The sequence below is a fragment of the Gavialis gangeticus genome, unplaced genomic scaffold (genome assembly GCF_001723915.1).
Source record: "Gavialis gangeticus isolate Ggan-Ray unplaced genomic scaffold, GavGan_comp1, whole genome shotgun sequence".
Taxonomy (NCBI): Eukaryota; Metazoa; Chordata; order Crocodylia; family Gavialidae; genus Gavialis; species Gavialis gangeticus.
Window position 1 is genome coordinate 246,586,903 of NW_017729032.1, and position 15,369 is coordinate 246,602,271.

Below are 15,369 nucleotides of genomic sequence, written 5' to 3' on the forward strand. Positions count from 1 at the left end.
GTGGGTACTGGGAGCACAAGTGGAGACAACAGCTCTACCAACGTATGACCCAAGCTCTATAAAGCCCTAGAAGCCCTAGTGTCAAGGTTAGGAGTCCTAGCACCAAAATGTCACCCCTGTCTACACAGCTCCTGCTCTTTGATTGCATTGTGGGCGTCTTCAGGGCTTGCAGTCTCACTAGAGAGATCCACCATCCCAAACTTTCTAGGACAGTCTAGAACTTGATGGCTGTGTCCCTAGAGCAGTACTTTTACCCTGATCTTGAAATATTTGGTGCCAAAGCTTCCCTAGTGTTCCAGCAGTGCCAAGAAGAGTCTTCCCAAGACAGGTGGGGATCTAGAGGAGGCCCAGTGACAAAGCTGCACCACTCGCCTTGGGTTGAGGCAGGAGCCTTCCCAGGACTTTCTGAAGTCCCTAAGTAGATGAAAACCCCCCTCCCTTCCCCTTGGTGCTCAGAGGCATATCCTCTCCCCTACTGCTCCCTGCCTGCTCCCTCCCCTACCTGTCACTCCTGCTGTCCTGGGGGTGGGGGAAGCTCCAGAGCCACTTCCGCTTGCCCCAGCTGGGGCTGCACAGGGGCTGAGATCAACTGGAGACAGGGACAGATGTTACCCCTAGAAATGTCCCTATTTTCTAAAGTAAAATTTTAGCATCTAAAAATGTAACCAAGACACCAGTCCAGAGGCAGGGTTGGTTCTTCCCCCAAACAAATCAGGTTGCTCCTTTTCAGAAGAATTAAATTTCTGGCCCTTACAGAAATATCCTCTGAGTGGCCCGCACATCATCCTACATAAACAGACCACATTCCCTACAGCAGCAAGAAATAATTTGCCACATAAAAGCCCCTTCATTCCATGGATTGGGCATGTCTAAAAGATGTAGAGTGCCTATTGGAGAGGTGAATTTGGCCCCTGAAGCCCTGCAATAATAGCATAGTGGGGAATGAACTAAAAGGAAAGTCAGAGTTCAACCATGGTATTTCCTGGATCTTGTCAGCTTGTGTTCCATCCCTCAACATTACAGTCAGGTGCTTGTTTGAATTTAATAGTATTTTATGTTTACTTATTTCTCAAAAAATATCTGCAACCCTTGCTAGACCCAGCCATCTATAAATGTGTATAAAAAAAAGAAGAAAGCATGGTAGTTTTAATTCAGTAAACCACAGGAGCACTGTTTGAAAATCAGGGACCTTTATTAATTACAACTCATTTCACCAAGAATATGATTCTCTATTTGGTTCTGTTGAGTCACCAGGTTGGTCCCAAAGTCTCTTTCAATCTTTTGGGCTTCACTTTCGTCACCAATCTTCTTGCTTTGATGTTTGTTACCTTGCTGATAGCACTGTGAAGAAGAAAAACATCACCTCTAACAGAGAAAAGAATTCGAGGAATAGAGTACTACAGAAGGATCTGGGGCCTTTCTCATAACTGCAGCTGCTGCTGTCTGCTGTCGTAACACTGAGGTCTGACTTCTCCAATTCCTCCTTCCTGTATCTACTTCTACTTAAAAATTGATTCCAATTAAAGCCATGGGGATTGTTAGATTTTAGTTGTGTTTTTTTGGTTTGGTTTGGTTTGGTTTTGGGCTGGGTTTTTTTGTAAAAGTATTTTTAATAATGGTTTTAATATAGGAGAATAACTCCACGCAGATTTCACCATTAAAACCTTCTACTTTTGTGTCTGTTTAAAAAAAAATCCTTGAAGTGTTTCTCCTTAATTGGAAATGACTGATCCCTGAGCAATGAAAAATACACACAGGGAACAAAACACTTTATATCAAAAGGCCTCAGATTCATACCTTCCCCACAGGAGCAGTCCTGTGGTGAAGGTTAAAAGAGGGTAAAAGAATATGAGAGACTTATTCCATATTTCTATTACTTGTACCATGCCACTGATATTCATGGTACTTCACAGTTATGTAACAAGACAAATTCTCATCTCTGAGGGGCTTACACTCTCAGGATGCAAACACATGACACACTTAGTCTGGAGTAATGTGACTCTACTCTGGAATAAAATTAGAGTGGACATATGGTACAAAGCCTTGCACATCAGTGTAAATTATTTTGCTCCAAGGTAAATTTGCTCCTTGGGTAAATTAGTGTAAGTTATACTGGTGTACTGGTTGTATATCCACTCCCCTAGTCAAGTTCATCCAGGGATAGCCTTTGCTCAGTATCTAGCTCCATCAGCTAGTGGTCAGGAACTGCAATAGCACCCATGGCAAGCAGCAAGCTTGTAGTGTGTCCACTCCTTCGCACTCAATAAATTTACTGCAGAGTAAAATCAGGGGTGAATCACTCCATAGTAAATGTGTCATGTGTCCACACCTCCACAGACAGAATGCAGACAAGGATGGCAGGAATGAAAAGGGAACAACATAAAGGAAAAGAAATGGTGGAGTTATTTTTGGCATGTTCCCTATGAGTTCCATGTTTTACAGTTAAAAAAATAAAGACTGTGGGAGTTTTTTTGATCAGTTTGTAATGGGAGATAACTTAAAGGACCTGACAGAAGAGTAGGAAGCTGACTGAGAGAAAGCTAACCCAAAGACATGTGCACCGCTGAAGATAATGGGAGATTTGCTACTGAGTCAGTGAGTATGTGATCAAAGCCTAAATGCACAGCCACATTTTTCAGATAAGGTTACTTAAAGTTAGACAATTATGTCCCTATTTAGGTGCCTTCAGATGTGGGCTTAGTCCTCAGAGGTGCTGATCACCCACATACCCTGTTAATTTTGAGAATTTTGGATGCTTGGACCACTATGCATAAATATAGACCTAAATGGCTAAATGTATACATATTGGCTACACTGTAGATTAAAAAAAGATAGTGATAGACTCTTCTGAGTCTACATATAGCCACTCATTCTTCTCCCAGCAAGGAATTAACCCATTTTGGGAACCTAAACCTTTCTTGGACACTTGGCATCTGAAACTATTGAGTAACTGCATAAGGTCATTTCAGAAAAGATCCTGTGGAAGTCAAAAAAGAACCAAATTAATCATCAGTTGCTGCAAAATGAGACACTCATAGGATAGCCATAGCAAGCACTAGAAGGCCACCAGCTCCATCTCTACAGGTGTTATTAGATGGATGACAGGGAAGTCATCTGAAAATGTTGAGGGAAGAAACAATGATAAATAAGCAAGAATAGCTCTTTATGGAAACACTACACAGCTATAAATCACCCGTGATAGTTGGTGCTTCTTTCCTAGAGGTGGTAATATTCTTACCTTCGCAGTGGTTTTCCGTGACTATTATTCTTGGTTTTAAAATCTAAATAACTAAAGATTGCAAAGAAAAAGAACTGGGGCAGTGGTAATTCACTGGTTTAGCATGTTCCATATGCCCTCTTTTGGCTGGACTACTGCAAGAATAAGGGCCCCTTACTGTTACCAAATAAAGTAACAGAAAGCTCAAAAACTGAAGACTCAGGTGTTTAAAACAAAAGGCTCCTATTTCTGTCTCCGCTGATGCTCCCTGGTGTGGAGACTGTTACACAATTTGGGGAAAGGTGGTAGGTGACCACCAACACAAAGCAGGAAAACAGCAGAATGGACGACCTTGTGAATGCTGTCATCATACAGTGTCAGCGAGGTGAGTGTTTGGAAACAGCAGGTATGTCTGCAGGGTTCTCCAGGACATAGTAATGATATCCAGGGTTAGCTGGCAGTTGGCCAGTCAGATTCTTATTCAGCTCTTCCCGGGATCAGAATCTTTAAAGCTAGGAAGAATCAGAGATTGCATTGATGTCCAAACTCTTCTGAATGCAGTTGGTGCAGACTTAGTGAGGATATGCAGCTCCGTTCTCATCAGCAGTGGTTATTTACGGACTCACATCAGATAAGCATCCAAAATACGTAGCCTTGTCCAAACTTATCTTTGCATCATGGTTGTAGTACATCCTCTCAGCCGCTAGGCTTGAATCACTTTGAGAACTGCTCTGCTTTCACTAGTTCCGTTTCTCATCGTTGCAAAAATCAAGGAGGCAGCCACAATGTAGATTTAAAAAAAATAATAATAGTCTCTGAAGTCTGTCAGACCTCAAAAATATTGGGTTAGGTATGATCCACAAGTGATATGAAAGCTCATGCTGGTTTGCCCTTTCCTACTTTGCACCTGCAACCTGACATTCATCTGGTGAATTTAATTGCAACGCAAACTCAGTCCTCCCTGGCATCTTGACACTCACCAGGTGAGCTGCTCTGGATCCTGACACCTAGCTGATGAACAAATGTATATGACCCACAGTGTTTGCCTGTGACCTGATATCTGCTGGGTAGCTACCTACAGTCTGATGCATCTGTATTCTTTCTTGTAACCTGCTGTTCATTTTACTATCCATTCGCCTTCAGTCTGGCACTCCCTTGAGCTGCAGAGAGACACTGTAGAAAAGCAGCCTTCAGAAATCTTTTCTTTGCTGTGTTTCCATAGGCTAGTAATAGTCTTCATGCCATACATTTTGACAGTACAAATTTGCAAACCTGCCGTTAGCCATTCTATGAATTCCCAAAGCAACACAGCCTTTGCTTTTGTGCTAACCAGAAAATGACCTGTTTTCCTTTGCCTGTGCAATTCTGGACCTAACAAATATAAATGGTTACAAGTCAAAGTCAATTCTCCCACTCATGCTTTCTAAAAGAACCCTGAAATCCTCTTTCTTCTCAGCTATACTTAACTGAGGGCCAGCATTATCTTTATTCTAAGGGGCTGAATTTCTAATAAAGCGGATGTTAAAACCCTATTTGCATTAGGGCTGAGATCTCTACATGAATTTAGATGCGAAGTCCCCAGTGAAGCTTATGGCAGCAGTATGTCTAATCCCTTCAGTCATTTTGAGTATCTCAGCCTTGAAGGATAACCATATCTTTGTAGCTAGTGAAGCTCATTTGATGCAGTTACACTAAATATGGTTCTGTTTGTGTGGCAGCTTTTTTCTCACGTTACAAGCACAGGTCAATGTATTCTCACACCAGTGTCTACCATGCTGCCTAACTGGGTTTATACCAGTCCATTCTGGGAAAAACTTGGGAAGCTTCAGCAATAGTGACTATACCTGGAACACATCAGACAATGCATTCTGGTATGTCCTACCACACAGAGAGCTGAGAGGAAAGAGGACTAGTCCAAATTGTTCACACAACAACACACAATGACAAGTTTTGCCTGTACTGCCAAAATAGGAGCATGCCAAACCAGTTACAGGAAGAGATTTATATGCCAGGACAGGTCTCTGGCAATAACAAAACTCTTATTAGCTGCCATCATCACAAAAAGAGTATTAACCACATATTGTGCAAACATACAACCTAACCAGAGCCATGTTAGAAGCTCAAAGTGTTACACAGGGACTAAGAAAAGGTAGTTCCATTCATTTGTGGTGAAAATTGGTTCCAGTACCTGGATGGCTCCCCTGATATGCACCATTCATCTTCCTCCCCCCAGATCAGGAGTTTTGCGACTACACATTGTTTTACTATGCCCAGCACCCTGGTTTCAGAAGAAGAGTTTAATCTATTTCTCCTGGATGTCCCTGCCTTTATAAAACAAAACTGAGCTCAGGCTGGGATTACTCTCTGTTGTGAGCCTGAAAAGCTGCTTTATACACAAACAGCAAACTGACATGTTTTCAGCATTGTGTAGCATGGCAGCTTTTTTAACATGAAACTGCATGGTCAGGAAATTAATGAGTATGGGGAAAGACCAGGCTCTCCTCCCTCAGGAAGCAGATTTCATGCTTCCATAGACTTGAACTACAGACCTTTCCCAACCAATCTCCCCACTGACACTGAAGAACTGATCTGCTCATCTCAAGCTTAAGAGAATGTATTAAGTCCTATCTCACTTACTGGAAATATTCATACAACAGAATATTTGTTGCAGATGCATATGTGGATGGCAGGGTTTTTTCCATCTTCCATAAATTATAATGCAGTTTTCCTTTAGGACTGCAACCTGCTGGATGCTTGCTTGGATCTGATTCAAACTAGGATTTAGTAGCACCAGAGATTGATGTCACTGGGTTGGATCCTCAGCTGCTCCACTGAAGTTGTTAGAACTACACCAGTTTGTAGTAGCTGAAGATTTGGCTTGCCCAAGTTAACTGGGGTTCTGAAACCCACAGGCACACTACATCACTGACACCCACAGTACAATGTGGTGTTCTGTTCTGAATCTATTTCGCTTCTGGCCACAGCATCCTATTCTAACCAACCCAAAAGTTTTCTCATTGAATAGCAATGATACTGTGCATTTGGATAGTGCTTTCATCATATGATCCCTACACACTTTACAACAGAATTAGTGAAGCCTCACAACAACCCTGTGAGGTAGGTAGAAATTCCTATGCCCGTTTTACAGATGTAAAAACAGAGACACAGGGAGATTTAGTGATTTCTCACCGCAAGTCAGTAGCAGAGTTGGAAATATAGCTAGGACTTTTATCCATGGTCCAGTGCACTAGACACTGGAGAATACCAACTCCTTTGTGCTATTATAAGTCAAGACACTGCCTCCCTCTTCTATACCCCCTACTTTAGTGAACTTGACATTTGCAACCTATACTTCTTGCAAAAAACCATACAATTAGTCAGTAATTCCTTTGTAAGGAGAAGCAGAGGAGATTCCTAATCCCTTCCCCCTTAACTTAATTTTTACAAGTTTGCAAAGTAACTTGTCCACTGTCACTCAGTGAATTAATGGCAGAGGTGAGGGTAGAAATCAAGAGACCTGACTCCCAGCCACTTGTTCGGACTGCTAGGAACACTGTCTCTAATACACCATATATACTTGGAAATTACAATCTTTAAGAAATGCAATAGGGCAGTCTGAAGTTGGCTTGAGAAACCACACAAGCAGTTGGCTGGATGCCACAGGAAGAACAGTGTGGTTTATCATTGTACTATGGAAACTCATATGGAGAAAACTTAGTGGGGTAACATGGGCACCATGTCATGGCTGTCATGGCAGCCATGCCATGGGCTCACAATATGCCACAAATACACTTAACAGTGGATTTTGTCCATGCATTACAGCAAAAAGTGACATATTCCACACCTTGGATCCAAAAGCTGGATTGAGTTGACAGCCAGATTCTGGACTCTGGGATGCCTATAGACGTACTCGCTCCTGTTTTAATTACAACGCGTCAGAGCAGACTCAGTTAACTCAGTCTCCTCCACATTCTAATTAGAAAGCTCCAGCATCGCCTCATGGTCACATATATTAAGCCCCCACACATTTCAAAATGGCTATGGGGGTGCTTTAGCTAAACCTCATCAAATGACATTTAGATAAAGCATCCTGCAGCCATTCTGAAGTGTGCAGAGGCTTAATACACATGATGGTGAGCTGTTTTAATCAGAGTGGCTGTCTGGAAACTGCTCTAATTAAAACACCCCCTGCCCACCCCTGAGCACGTGTATATAAACAGCCTGGTATGTTGGTGTGAAACCCCCAATGATTTTGATAGTTGTGCTGTATGTACAGCAAAGACCAGAAATCAGCCCTAAAACATCTCCGATCAATAATAAGGTGGACAGTTATTTATATCCTTTCCAGTATAAAGCCATTGGAAGTATAAAATTAGACCTCATTAGGTCAGGCACCCAATCAGTCCGCTATTCTGATATCTGGCAGTGCCAGATGCCTTGGGGAAAGTTGAAAGAAACCCCATAATAAATACTTATTGACTTCCCTACCCACAGAGGAAGTGAGTTTCTTATTCCCTCCCAGTTAGTGGGTTCATTTATGTCAGGAAACAGGAAGTCTTACATCCCTGCTTTAATTAAAAAAAAGCATCAGGGCCTTTTGGATGGAACTGTGTATGTTCATACTATTCATGTGAAAGTCCAATCCCATTCTGAATTCTAGCAAGGTCTTGGCCCTAGTGGAGTCACATGGCAATGCTCCACTCAGCCAGAAAAAAAGTGTGCGCTCTGCTCAGTTTCCTGTTTGTTGCTTTTTATTTTCATTGAATGCTCTTTTGTTCATGAATCATGAAATCAGGTGAATGGGAGCATCCAAATGATTTTCATCATATCAGCCTTTACACTACTCCATCATATTCCCCCTCTAAATTAAGCTCTCTCAACCTTGATGATCTTGCCTCAGATGAAAATCTCTCCCTGCCTCTGATGATCTCTGTCAGGAGAACAAAGGTTGGAAGCTCAGGCTGAAATTTTGGGAAACACAATCCCGAGAGGAGCAAAATAATTAACATTTAAAAATACATGGCACTGTTAAAGCATTGAAGAATTCTGACACAACATACACACTTTCTAGAGACCTATAGTAACCACATCAACCATTAATAAAGTACAGCCACATCTGAGGTTGAATGCAGGAACCAGAGAACATGGCACAGGAATTCTACAAAAGAGTTTGGGACCGTGAGAAACAAAAACCATAGTATCCAACTAAAACTACTGGGGGGTTTAGTGCAGGAGAACAGAATACAGTTCACTGCATTGGAATTTAGCTAGGACATCAGACCTGAGAGCTCGATCCAAAGCCCGCTGGAGTGAATATAAAGGGCTCTCACTGACTTCAATGGCTTTTGAGTCAGGTTTTTACAGCCCTGATCCTATGAAAGATTCCATAGGGCCTTTTTTGGCCAGCGGCAGGCTGAATTCTATGTCTCATACTAAAGAATTTTTTTGAGCTGGATTATATCCCGCACGTGAAACAATGCAAATTGCCTACTGCAGAACAGAAAGAATTTGCTGAGCTGTTAGGGACTGAGGTCTGAAAAGCAGAATGGATGAAAGCGCATACCTGCACTTTTTTTGGCATCAGGCTCAGTCTTTTGGGGAAAGAGTGGTTAACTTCAAACTTGTGAACACGTCACGGTTCTGTCCCATCCGAGAGACACCATAGTGGCCCCCAAATTAGAAATCCACAGACATTCTAAGCATTAGCAAGTGTGGACTGAGAAAGCAGTTGCCTGCTTTCCCTTTTTTCCAAGGGTAAAAAACAGACTCCATTGGAGGTCTGTGGCATTTCTTTGGACCTGTTGGCACAGATATTTTTCTAATCCTGGCAGTGAACAGACATACTGATATTCCATTTTGAAAGAGTGGGGAACATACTGCTCAGAAGTGTAAATTAGCTGAACCAATGCAATTGTTTTGCCTTTCCACTCCTATACCAATATGAACAGGTTTAATGTTACGTTGGTTTAGCTCCATTTATACCTGTATAGGAGTGAGCGTATGAAACAGTTACATCAGTTGAATGTGACCTTTGATAAATTGGTACAATTTCAAACTGGTATTGCTGTTTAGTCTGTCCACAACCAGTGATTCTTTGAAAGGCCTTGTTTTCTTCATTAGTGGCAGCTGCACTCCGCAGCTAAACAGATTGTTGGAAACCTCCTGCAAAGCAAGTGTCATATCAGACAACCAACACAGCAGCATGTCTAAAGACTGTTGTTACATAATTAAACAAGAGGTCTGATTTTCAAAACGGCACCAAAATCAGGACCATCAGTTTTACTTTTGGGTGGTTAAACAATCACTTGGCCACCCAAACCCACATTTTAGGCTCCTAAATGCCTATTGATGCATCCAGGAGTCTGTCTCTGAGATTTGCTGAGTGCCCATAACCCTCTGGGAGTTGCAGGAACTAAGCACCTTTCAGGATCAAGCCACAAATGCAGGACTGGGTGTCTTACCTTTTGTGTCATGCTCTTTAAGCTGTGGTTGTTCATTTACTTTCAAAGGCCTTCACAGACCTCCTTTTCTGCATCAATTTCGAGACCTTGGGTCACAACACTAAACAACAAATACTGCTTTAATTTATTCTTTTCTCCTATTTGATACAGACTTCTGGCCAAACAACTCTGTTGGGAACAAATAACCCATTTGTAGGCCTCTATTAAATTCTAATAGGGAGCTAGCTTTAACCTTTCTAGCCACCAATGTCACTTAAAGAACACAAATGCTTGTAGGTGCTGCTAGAAAGATCTTTTTAAGTAGCCCAAACTTGCACTCACAAAGAAATGAGGGGCATTTTTGACCTCTCTTCCTTTTTGTGGGACAATATTCTGATATCTTAGTTTCATGATACTGAACCCAGGATCCATTTCTGAGAATTAAACAGGTACAATTATACGCCAGCAGTGAAGGGAAGGCCAAGGTCAGTAGGCCACTTGGTTAAACAAAATAAGGAACACAGAAAGAGAGCTGTGGATTGAGCTACTACAGTATTTAGCTAAAGAGACATACTCCCCACATCCTCGTGAAATGTGGGACACAACTCTCGGCAAGTATGCTGACAATGGAGACATTTTGCTTTTCCTGTTATTTGGGGTTTTAAAACGCTTCAGTGCCATGCATAGTAAAGCTACTGTGGATAGCAAGCTGGGACTTACATGACAAGTAGGACACAGTTACCATGACAGCACCTTTCCAATTGAGACTCTCAACAGGAAATAATTTTCAAGTGACCATTTTAGGACTTTGCTTAAAAACATTCAAGGACTTGGTGATTTCTTTCTTTTTTGCTTTGTTTCGGGGAGGGATTTTTTTTTTTTGTTTTGTTTTTTTGTTTTTTTGGTTGTTTTTTTTCTTGTTTTTTGGGAGTTGTTTCGCACAGCCCACACCCTCATACAGTCAAATCATCTGACCTGGCCCGGCTGCTGGCTTTACTAAGCCTGCTGAGGGGTCTCATATCAGCTGTCAATTCAGCAGGTGCTGATGGCTCCTGCTCTTCCAACCCCTTCACCTCTCCCTGCCCATCTCTTTTCAGCATCTCTTGTTCCTCTTCTTGCTCACCTCCTGCTTCCCTGCTGTCTTCCTGCTCTTTTGTTTGGGCATAGGATGGTAACCGCTCATCAAAGGCCCTGGATAGTTCTTCTAGAGGCCCCATACCAATCTTCTCGTCAAAGTCATTGAAGGAGGATGGAAGGTGGCTAGCTTCAACCCCCACTTCGGTTAGGGGGAAATAGTGGGACACTGGCTTTTCCTCCTCCAGCAACTTGTAGCCCTTGACCTTCTGAATGGAAGTCACTGCGAGGGAATGTAGGGGTTTGTCTGAGATCTCCCCCAGCGGTGGCTCCGCCGGCTTCCAGAAAGCCAGCTGCATCCTTTTCATGAGCAAATGACTGATCTCCACGAGGTTGAGGAAGAGAGATAATGAGGCCACCGCCAGCATGAACATAATGAAGACTGTCTTCTCAGTGGGTCTGGATACAAAGCAGTCCACAAGGTTGGGACAGGGCCACCGGCCACAGCGGTAGAGGGGCAGAATTCGGAACCCATACAGGTAGTACTGGCCTACAATGAACCCAACCTCAAAGAGGGTTTTGAAAATGATGTGGCAGACATACGTTCTCAATAATGTTCCTTCCAGTGGGAACTTCTTGCCCCCCCTCATTTGGATTGGAGCTAAGTTTAGCCCCTCATTCTCCATCTCACCTAGCCGACGTCTCTCAGCTTCCTCCCTCTCTTTCTTCTTCTCCTTCATTCGTGCATGATGCACAGCGTGCCCAAAGTACACAAGTGAAGGTGTGGAGACAAAGATGATCTGAAGGACCCAGAGACGGATGTGGGAAATGGGGAAGGCTTCATCATAACAGACATTCTCACAACCAGGCTGTTGGGTGTTGCACACAAAGTCTGACTGTTCATCTCCCCAGACTAATTCGGCGGCTGTTCCCAGGATCAGGATTCGAAAGATGAAGAGCACTGTGAGCCAAACCCTCCCAATGACGGTGGATTGCTCATTCACCTGTTCTAAAATGTTCCCCAAGAAGCTCCAGTCACCCATCTCCTCCTGTCTAAGGGAAGAGAAAGTAAAGAGAATGACCATAAATTTTATTAAATCAAAATCAATTGGGGGATTTACCTCCTGAGATCTAATGTGCTGATGATACCTTTAAATTACATGTATTTCCCCAGTATAGCCTGTTTCAAGAAAATATTTTTTTGCCATTCATTAGATGGGGTGGACTGAGAAGCCAGGGAAATCTCCCCACTATACTTTTTCTTCCTTGGCTTTAAATGCTCAATAACTTCTCAGGTAGGGTGTATATTTGACCCTAGCTGAGAATACATTTCTGTTGGTCTTTGCATGATCAATTGTATGTACATGAATACTATTTAATTCTGTATATAAATACGTGATAGTAGTGAGATATAAAGGCTTGATCAGCCTGGGATTTGGGAAGACTTCACTTTTTGCTAATGGTAAGAGTACAAGGGAATCAAACAGGTCCTCTCACATTGGTGTCCCTATCATTTTAAGTTATATGCATCTTGAATTCTGTACAGACTATACCAGTAACATCAAATATATTTAGACATCTATGAGATTCCTTTTTAAAATTGTACTGGGACAATTTTTTGCATCCTTCTAAAAGCTTCAATCACCCTGGTTTAAGTTCAGAGCCATAAAAGTGAGTCAAGGCAATATATTTCTATGTAAAAAAAAGTCACAGCTTGACTCAGGTTCCTCCAGTCAGTGCTGTGTACACTTGCTGGGAAGCCAGAATATCCCTTTTTCAGTGCTTCCATTTCTCGCCCTGCAGGCATGAATTTTAAAGCTGTGACATAGTCACATATGAATCCAGCTCAGCTTAGGCTTCTTACAAAAAAATCCCAGGGAGCTTGATTAATTGAAGATTGTGAGTTAGGCAGTAGAAGATGCCTCAGAAGTTTATTGATCCCATTTATCACATGGATACCATCTCCACACTAGTGAACAGACTCGGGGGAGGCAGGAATATAGATAGCTTAGACTCCTCTGTACTCCAGGAATTTCACGAATTTTAAATGAAGTACATTGCCATAACAGTTTGGAGTCGCTACCCTGGTCATTGTACTACATGGACATTTTAGTCTACATCTTTATGCTAAAAACTAGGCAATGTGATATAGCTCTCCAGTTAACACACACACCCTCACATCCCATGTCGCAGATAGGTAAACTGCAGGGTCAGGTCACAGACAATAAAAACATCATAGCAATGTGCTACTTTTCTAGCCATTATAGTTATATAGAGAAGCGTGCAAGGGCTCAAACGTTAACAAATGAAATGGAAGTTTGGCTAAACTTATTTAAATACTCATTTTTGAGAAATTCGCATATATTTACTGATTAGCAAACCAAATAGTTACCCATCACAGGCAACACGATAAAAATAACTATCTTATACACATAGTGTAGTGAACATAATCCCTGCAATTCTGTGTAATTATCTAATAGTGATGCCCTTTAACCACATCAACTTCAGCTGGGACAAGTGACACCTTTACACGTGATAAATCTTCTTATTTTATAAGCAGCTCAGTGTAACAGAGAAAGAAAAACGGTTTCTGTCTAATTTCTTCTATAATCTTACTTGCAACCTGTAACATGGATAAACCTACTCAGGAACTTCTCTGAACTAGTCAGAGAGAAGTCTGCTTTGACCATCTCCTACTTAAAGTGGCTTTGGAAAAGAACTGGTTCTTATGATATATTATTTGCTCTTCTGAGCACAGACCTCCAGTCATCCATAAAAATTTGACTGTGCAAAGGATGAGAAAAATATATTGCAAGGAACAATCCTGCATTGGCAGGAGGTGAACAATAGCACCAAATCTAACTTGTAGTATTCTACCAATGACTCACCAAGTCCTCAACACCCAATAGGCTCCAGTGCAGGGGTTGGCAACGTTTTTGGACAGAGTGCTGAAAACATCCACAGCCTCGATCTGTAAGATGTTGGCATGTCAGGGGCAGACAGTGGGGGAGCTACAAGGAGCCCAATCCTTATGGCAGCACAGCCCCAGCCCCTTCCTCACCATCTGTCCTGAGGTGCACATACCAAGCAAAATGCTTTTGTATGCCACACTCTGGCACCCATGCCAGGGGTTGCCTACCCCTGCTCCAGTGCATTAAATTTGGACTGTGAGCTTTTAAAGTCAATAATCCTAGGATGGGATTTTCAGAAGTGTCTGAGGGAAGGAGGTGCACAAGTCTGTTTGAAAATCCATGGTGCTCCTCCCTCACTTAGTTCCCTTTGAAAATCTCACCCTTACATTCCAAATGTCATGATCTGATAAAGATTAAAGTAAAAAAGAAAGCATATATAGATGAAAGGCCATTGAGCAAACAACTTGCCACAGTGAAAGGCTCCACCGAAGAAATGTATCCGCCTTCTCTCTTGGCACTCTGCAGTGAAGAGTGAACTTTTGTCTCTCTTCTTCCCTACCCTAAAAGTCCCAACCTTGTCGCACGACTGAGCAGATATGACTGGATTGGCTCTGATAGGTGGATTTTAGTTGCCCTGCAATATTTAAGCTCTGAGCCAGACGGCTTTATGGAGTGAGTGACATTTAGTGACATGGAAGACAATAGGGGAAAAACGGGGAGAGAGACAGAGAGGATGCATTGATCATGAAAGGGGAGGGAGCAAGGGGTAGGCAACAGGCAGTGAAATTTAGCATGTGCATAAGAGAGGTTTGCACAGTTAAGCAAGGGGAAAAGCATCCCCACTGGTCTGCTCTTTGTACAGGTATGCATCCACTTTTGTACACTATTCTGTTTAAATGTCATGGGACCACTGGTGAAGAAGTACCACCCTTCTTGTGATGGCATATCTGATTAAATGAAAATGACCTTTCTGACTTCACTACCATGTACCCAGCTTTGGCAGCTCACTTCCAACACAAATGCCTAGAGCAAGGGTGGGCAAAATACAGCCCACCGGCTGGATCTAGCTCACTATCTGATTAGATCTGGCCCACGGAGGGCTCCCGCCAATTGATTGGATCCAGCCTGTGGCTGCCCCCGTGGCGCTTCTCATGGGTTTCCAGGCAGGGCTCCTCCCTGTGCAGCTCCCCCTGCCTCCAGCAGCTCCTTCTCCTCCTCCTGGCCCTGCTGTGCTGCTCTGAGTAGGGGTGCAAACTGCAGCTAGGTAGCTCCTGCCCCAATACACGAGCTCCCAGCCACCTTCTACCCTTTCCGCCCGCCCGCCTAGCATGATGAGCATCCTTCTGCATATGGCTACCTGGCTGCAGCAACTCCCCCTCCCACCCAAAGCAGCACAGCACAAGCAGAAGAAGGAGAAGGAGCTGTTGGAGGTGGGGGGAGATGAGCAGGACCCAGGTGACTGCAGCCGCACCAGGAGCAGTCTCACTGGGCAGCTGTGCATGCTGGCCAGAGCTGGGGCTGGAGGGCACAGGTGGGAGTGTGGCGCTGGCTGAACCAGGCAGGGCTCAGCCCTATGTGGAGTGCCACGGGGGCAGCAGTGGACCGCACTGCCTAGGCAAACTCTGCTGCATATAATTCCTGCTCCCCATCCCTTCCCCCACCCCCAGGCAACTCCCAGGACCTAGCAAACAGGCAGCTCCCTATACACACATGCACCCCCCAACAC

At 43.2% G+C, this 15,369-nt stretch overlaps 1 protein-coding gene across 1 annotated transcript; it reads right to left on the reverse strand.

Moving 5' to 3' along the window:
* Positions 1 to 10,610: 10,610 nt before the first annotated feature.
* On the reverse strand, positions 10,611 to 11,774 carry GJA8 (gap junction protein alpha 8). The gene has a single exon (XM_019524030.1). It carries the CDS (start codon positions 11,772 to 11,774, stop codon positions 10,611 to 10,613), a length of 1,164 nt encoding a protein of 387 aa, XP_019379575.1.
* Positions 11,775 to 15,369: the final 3,595 nt, after the last annotated feature.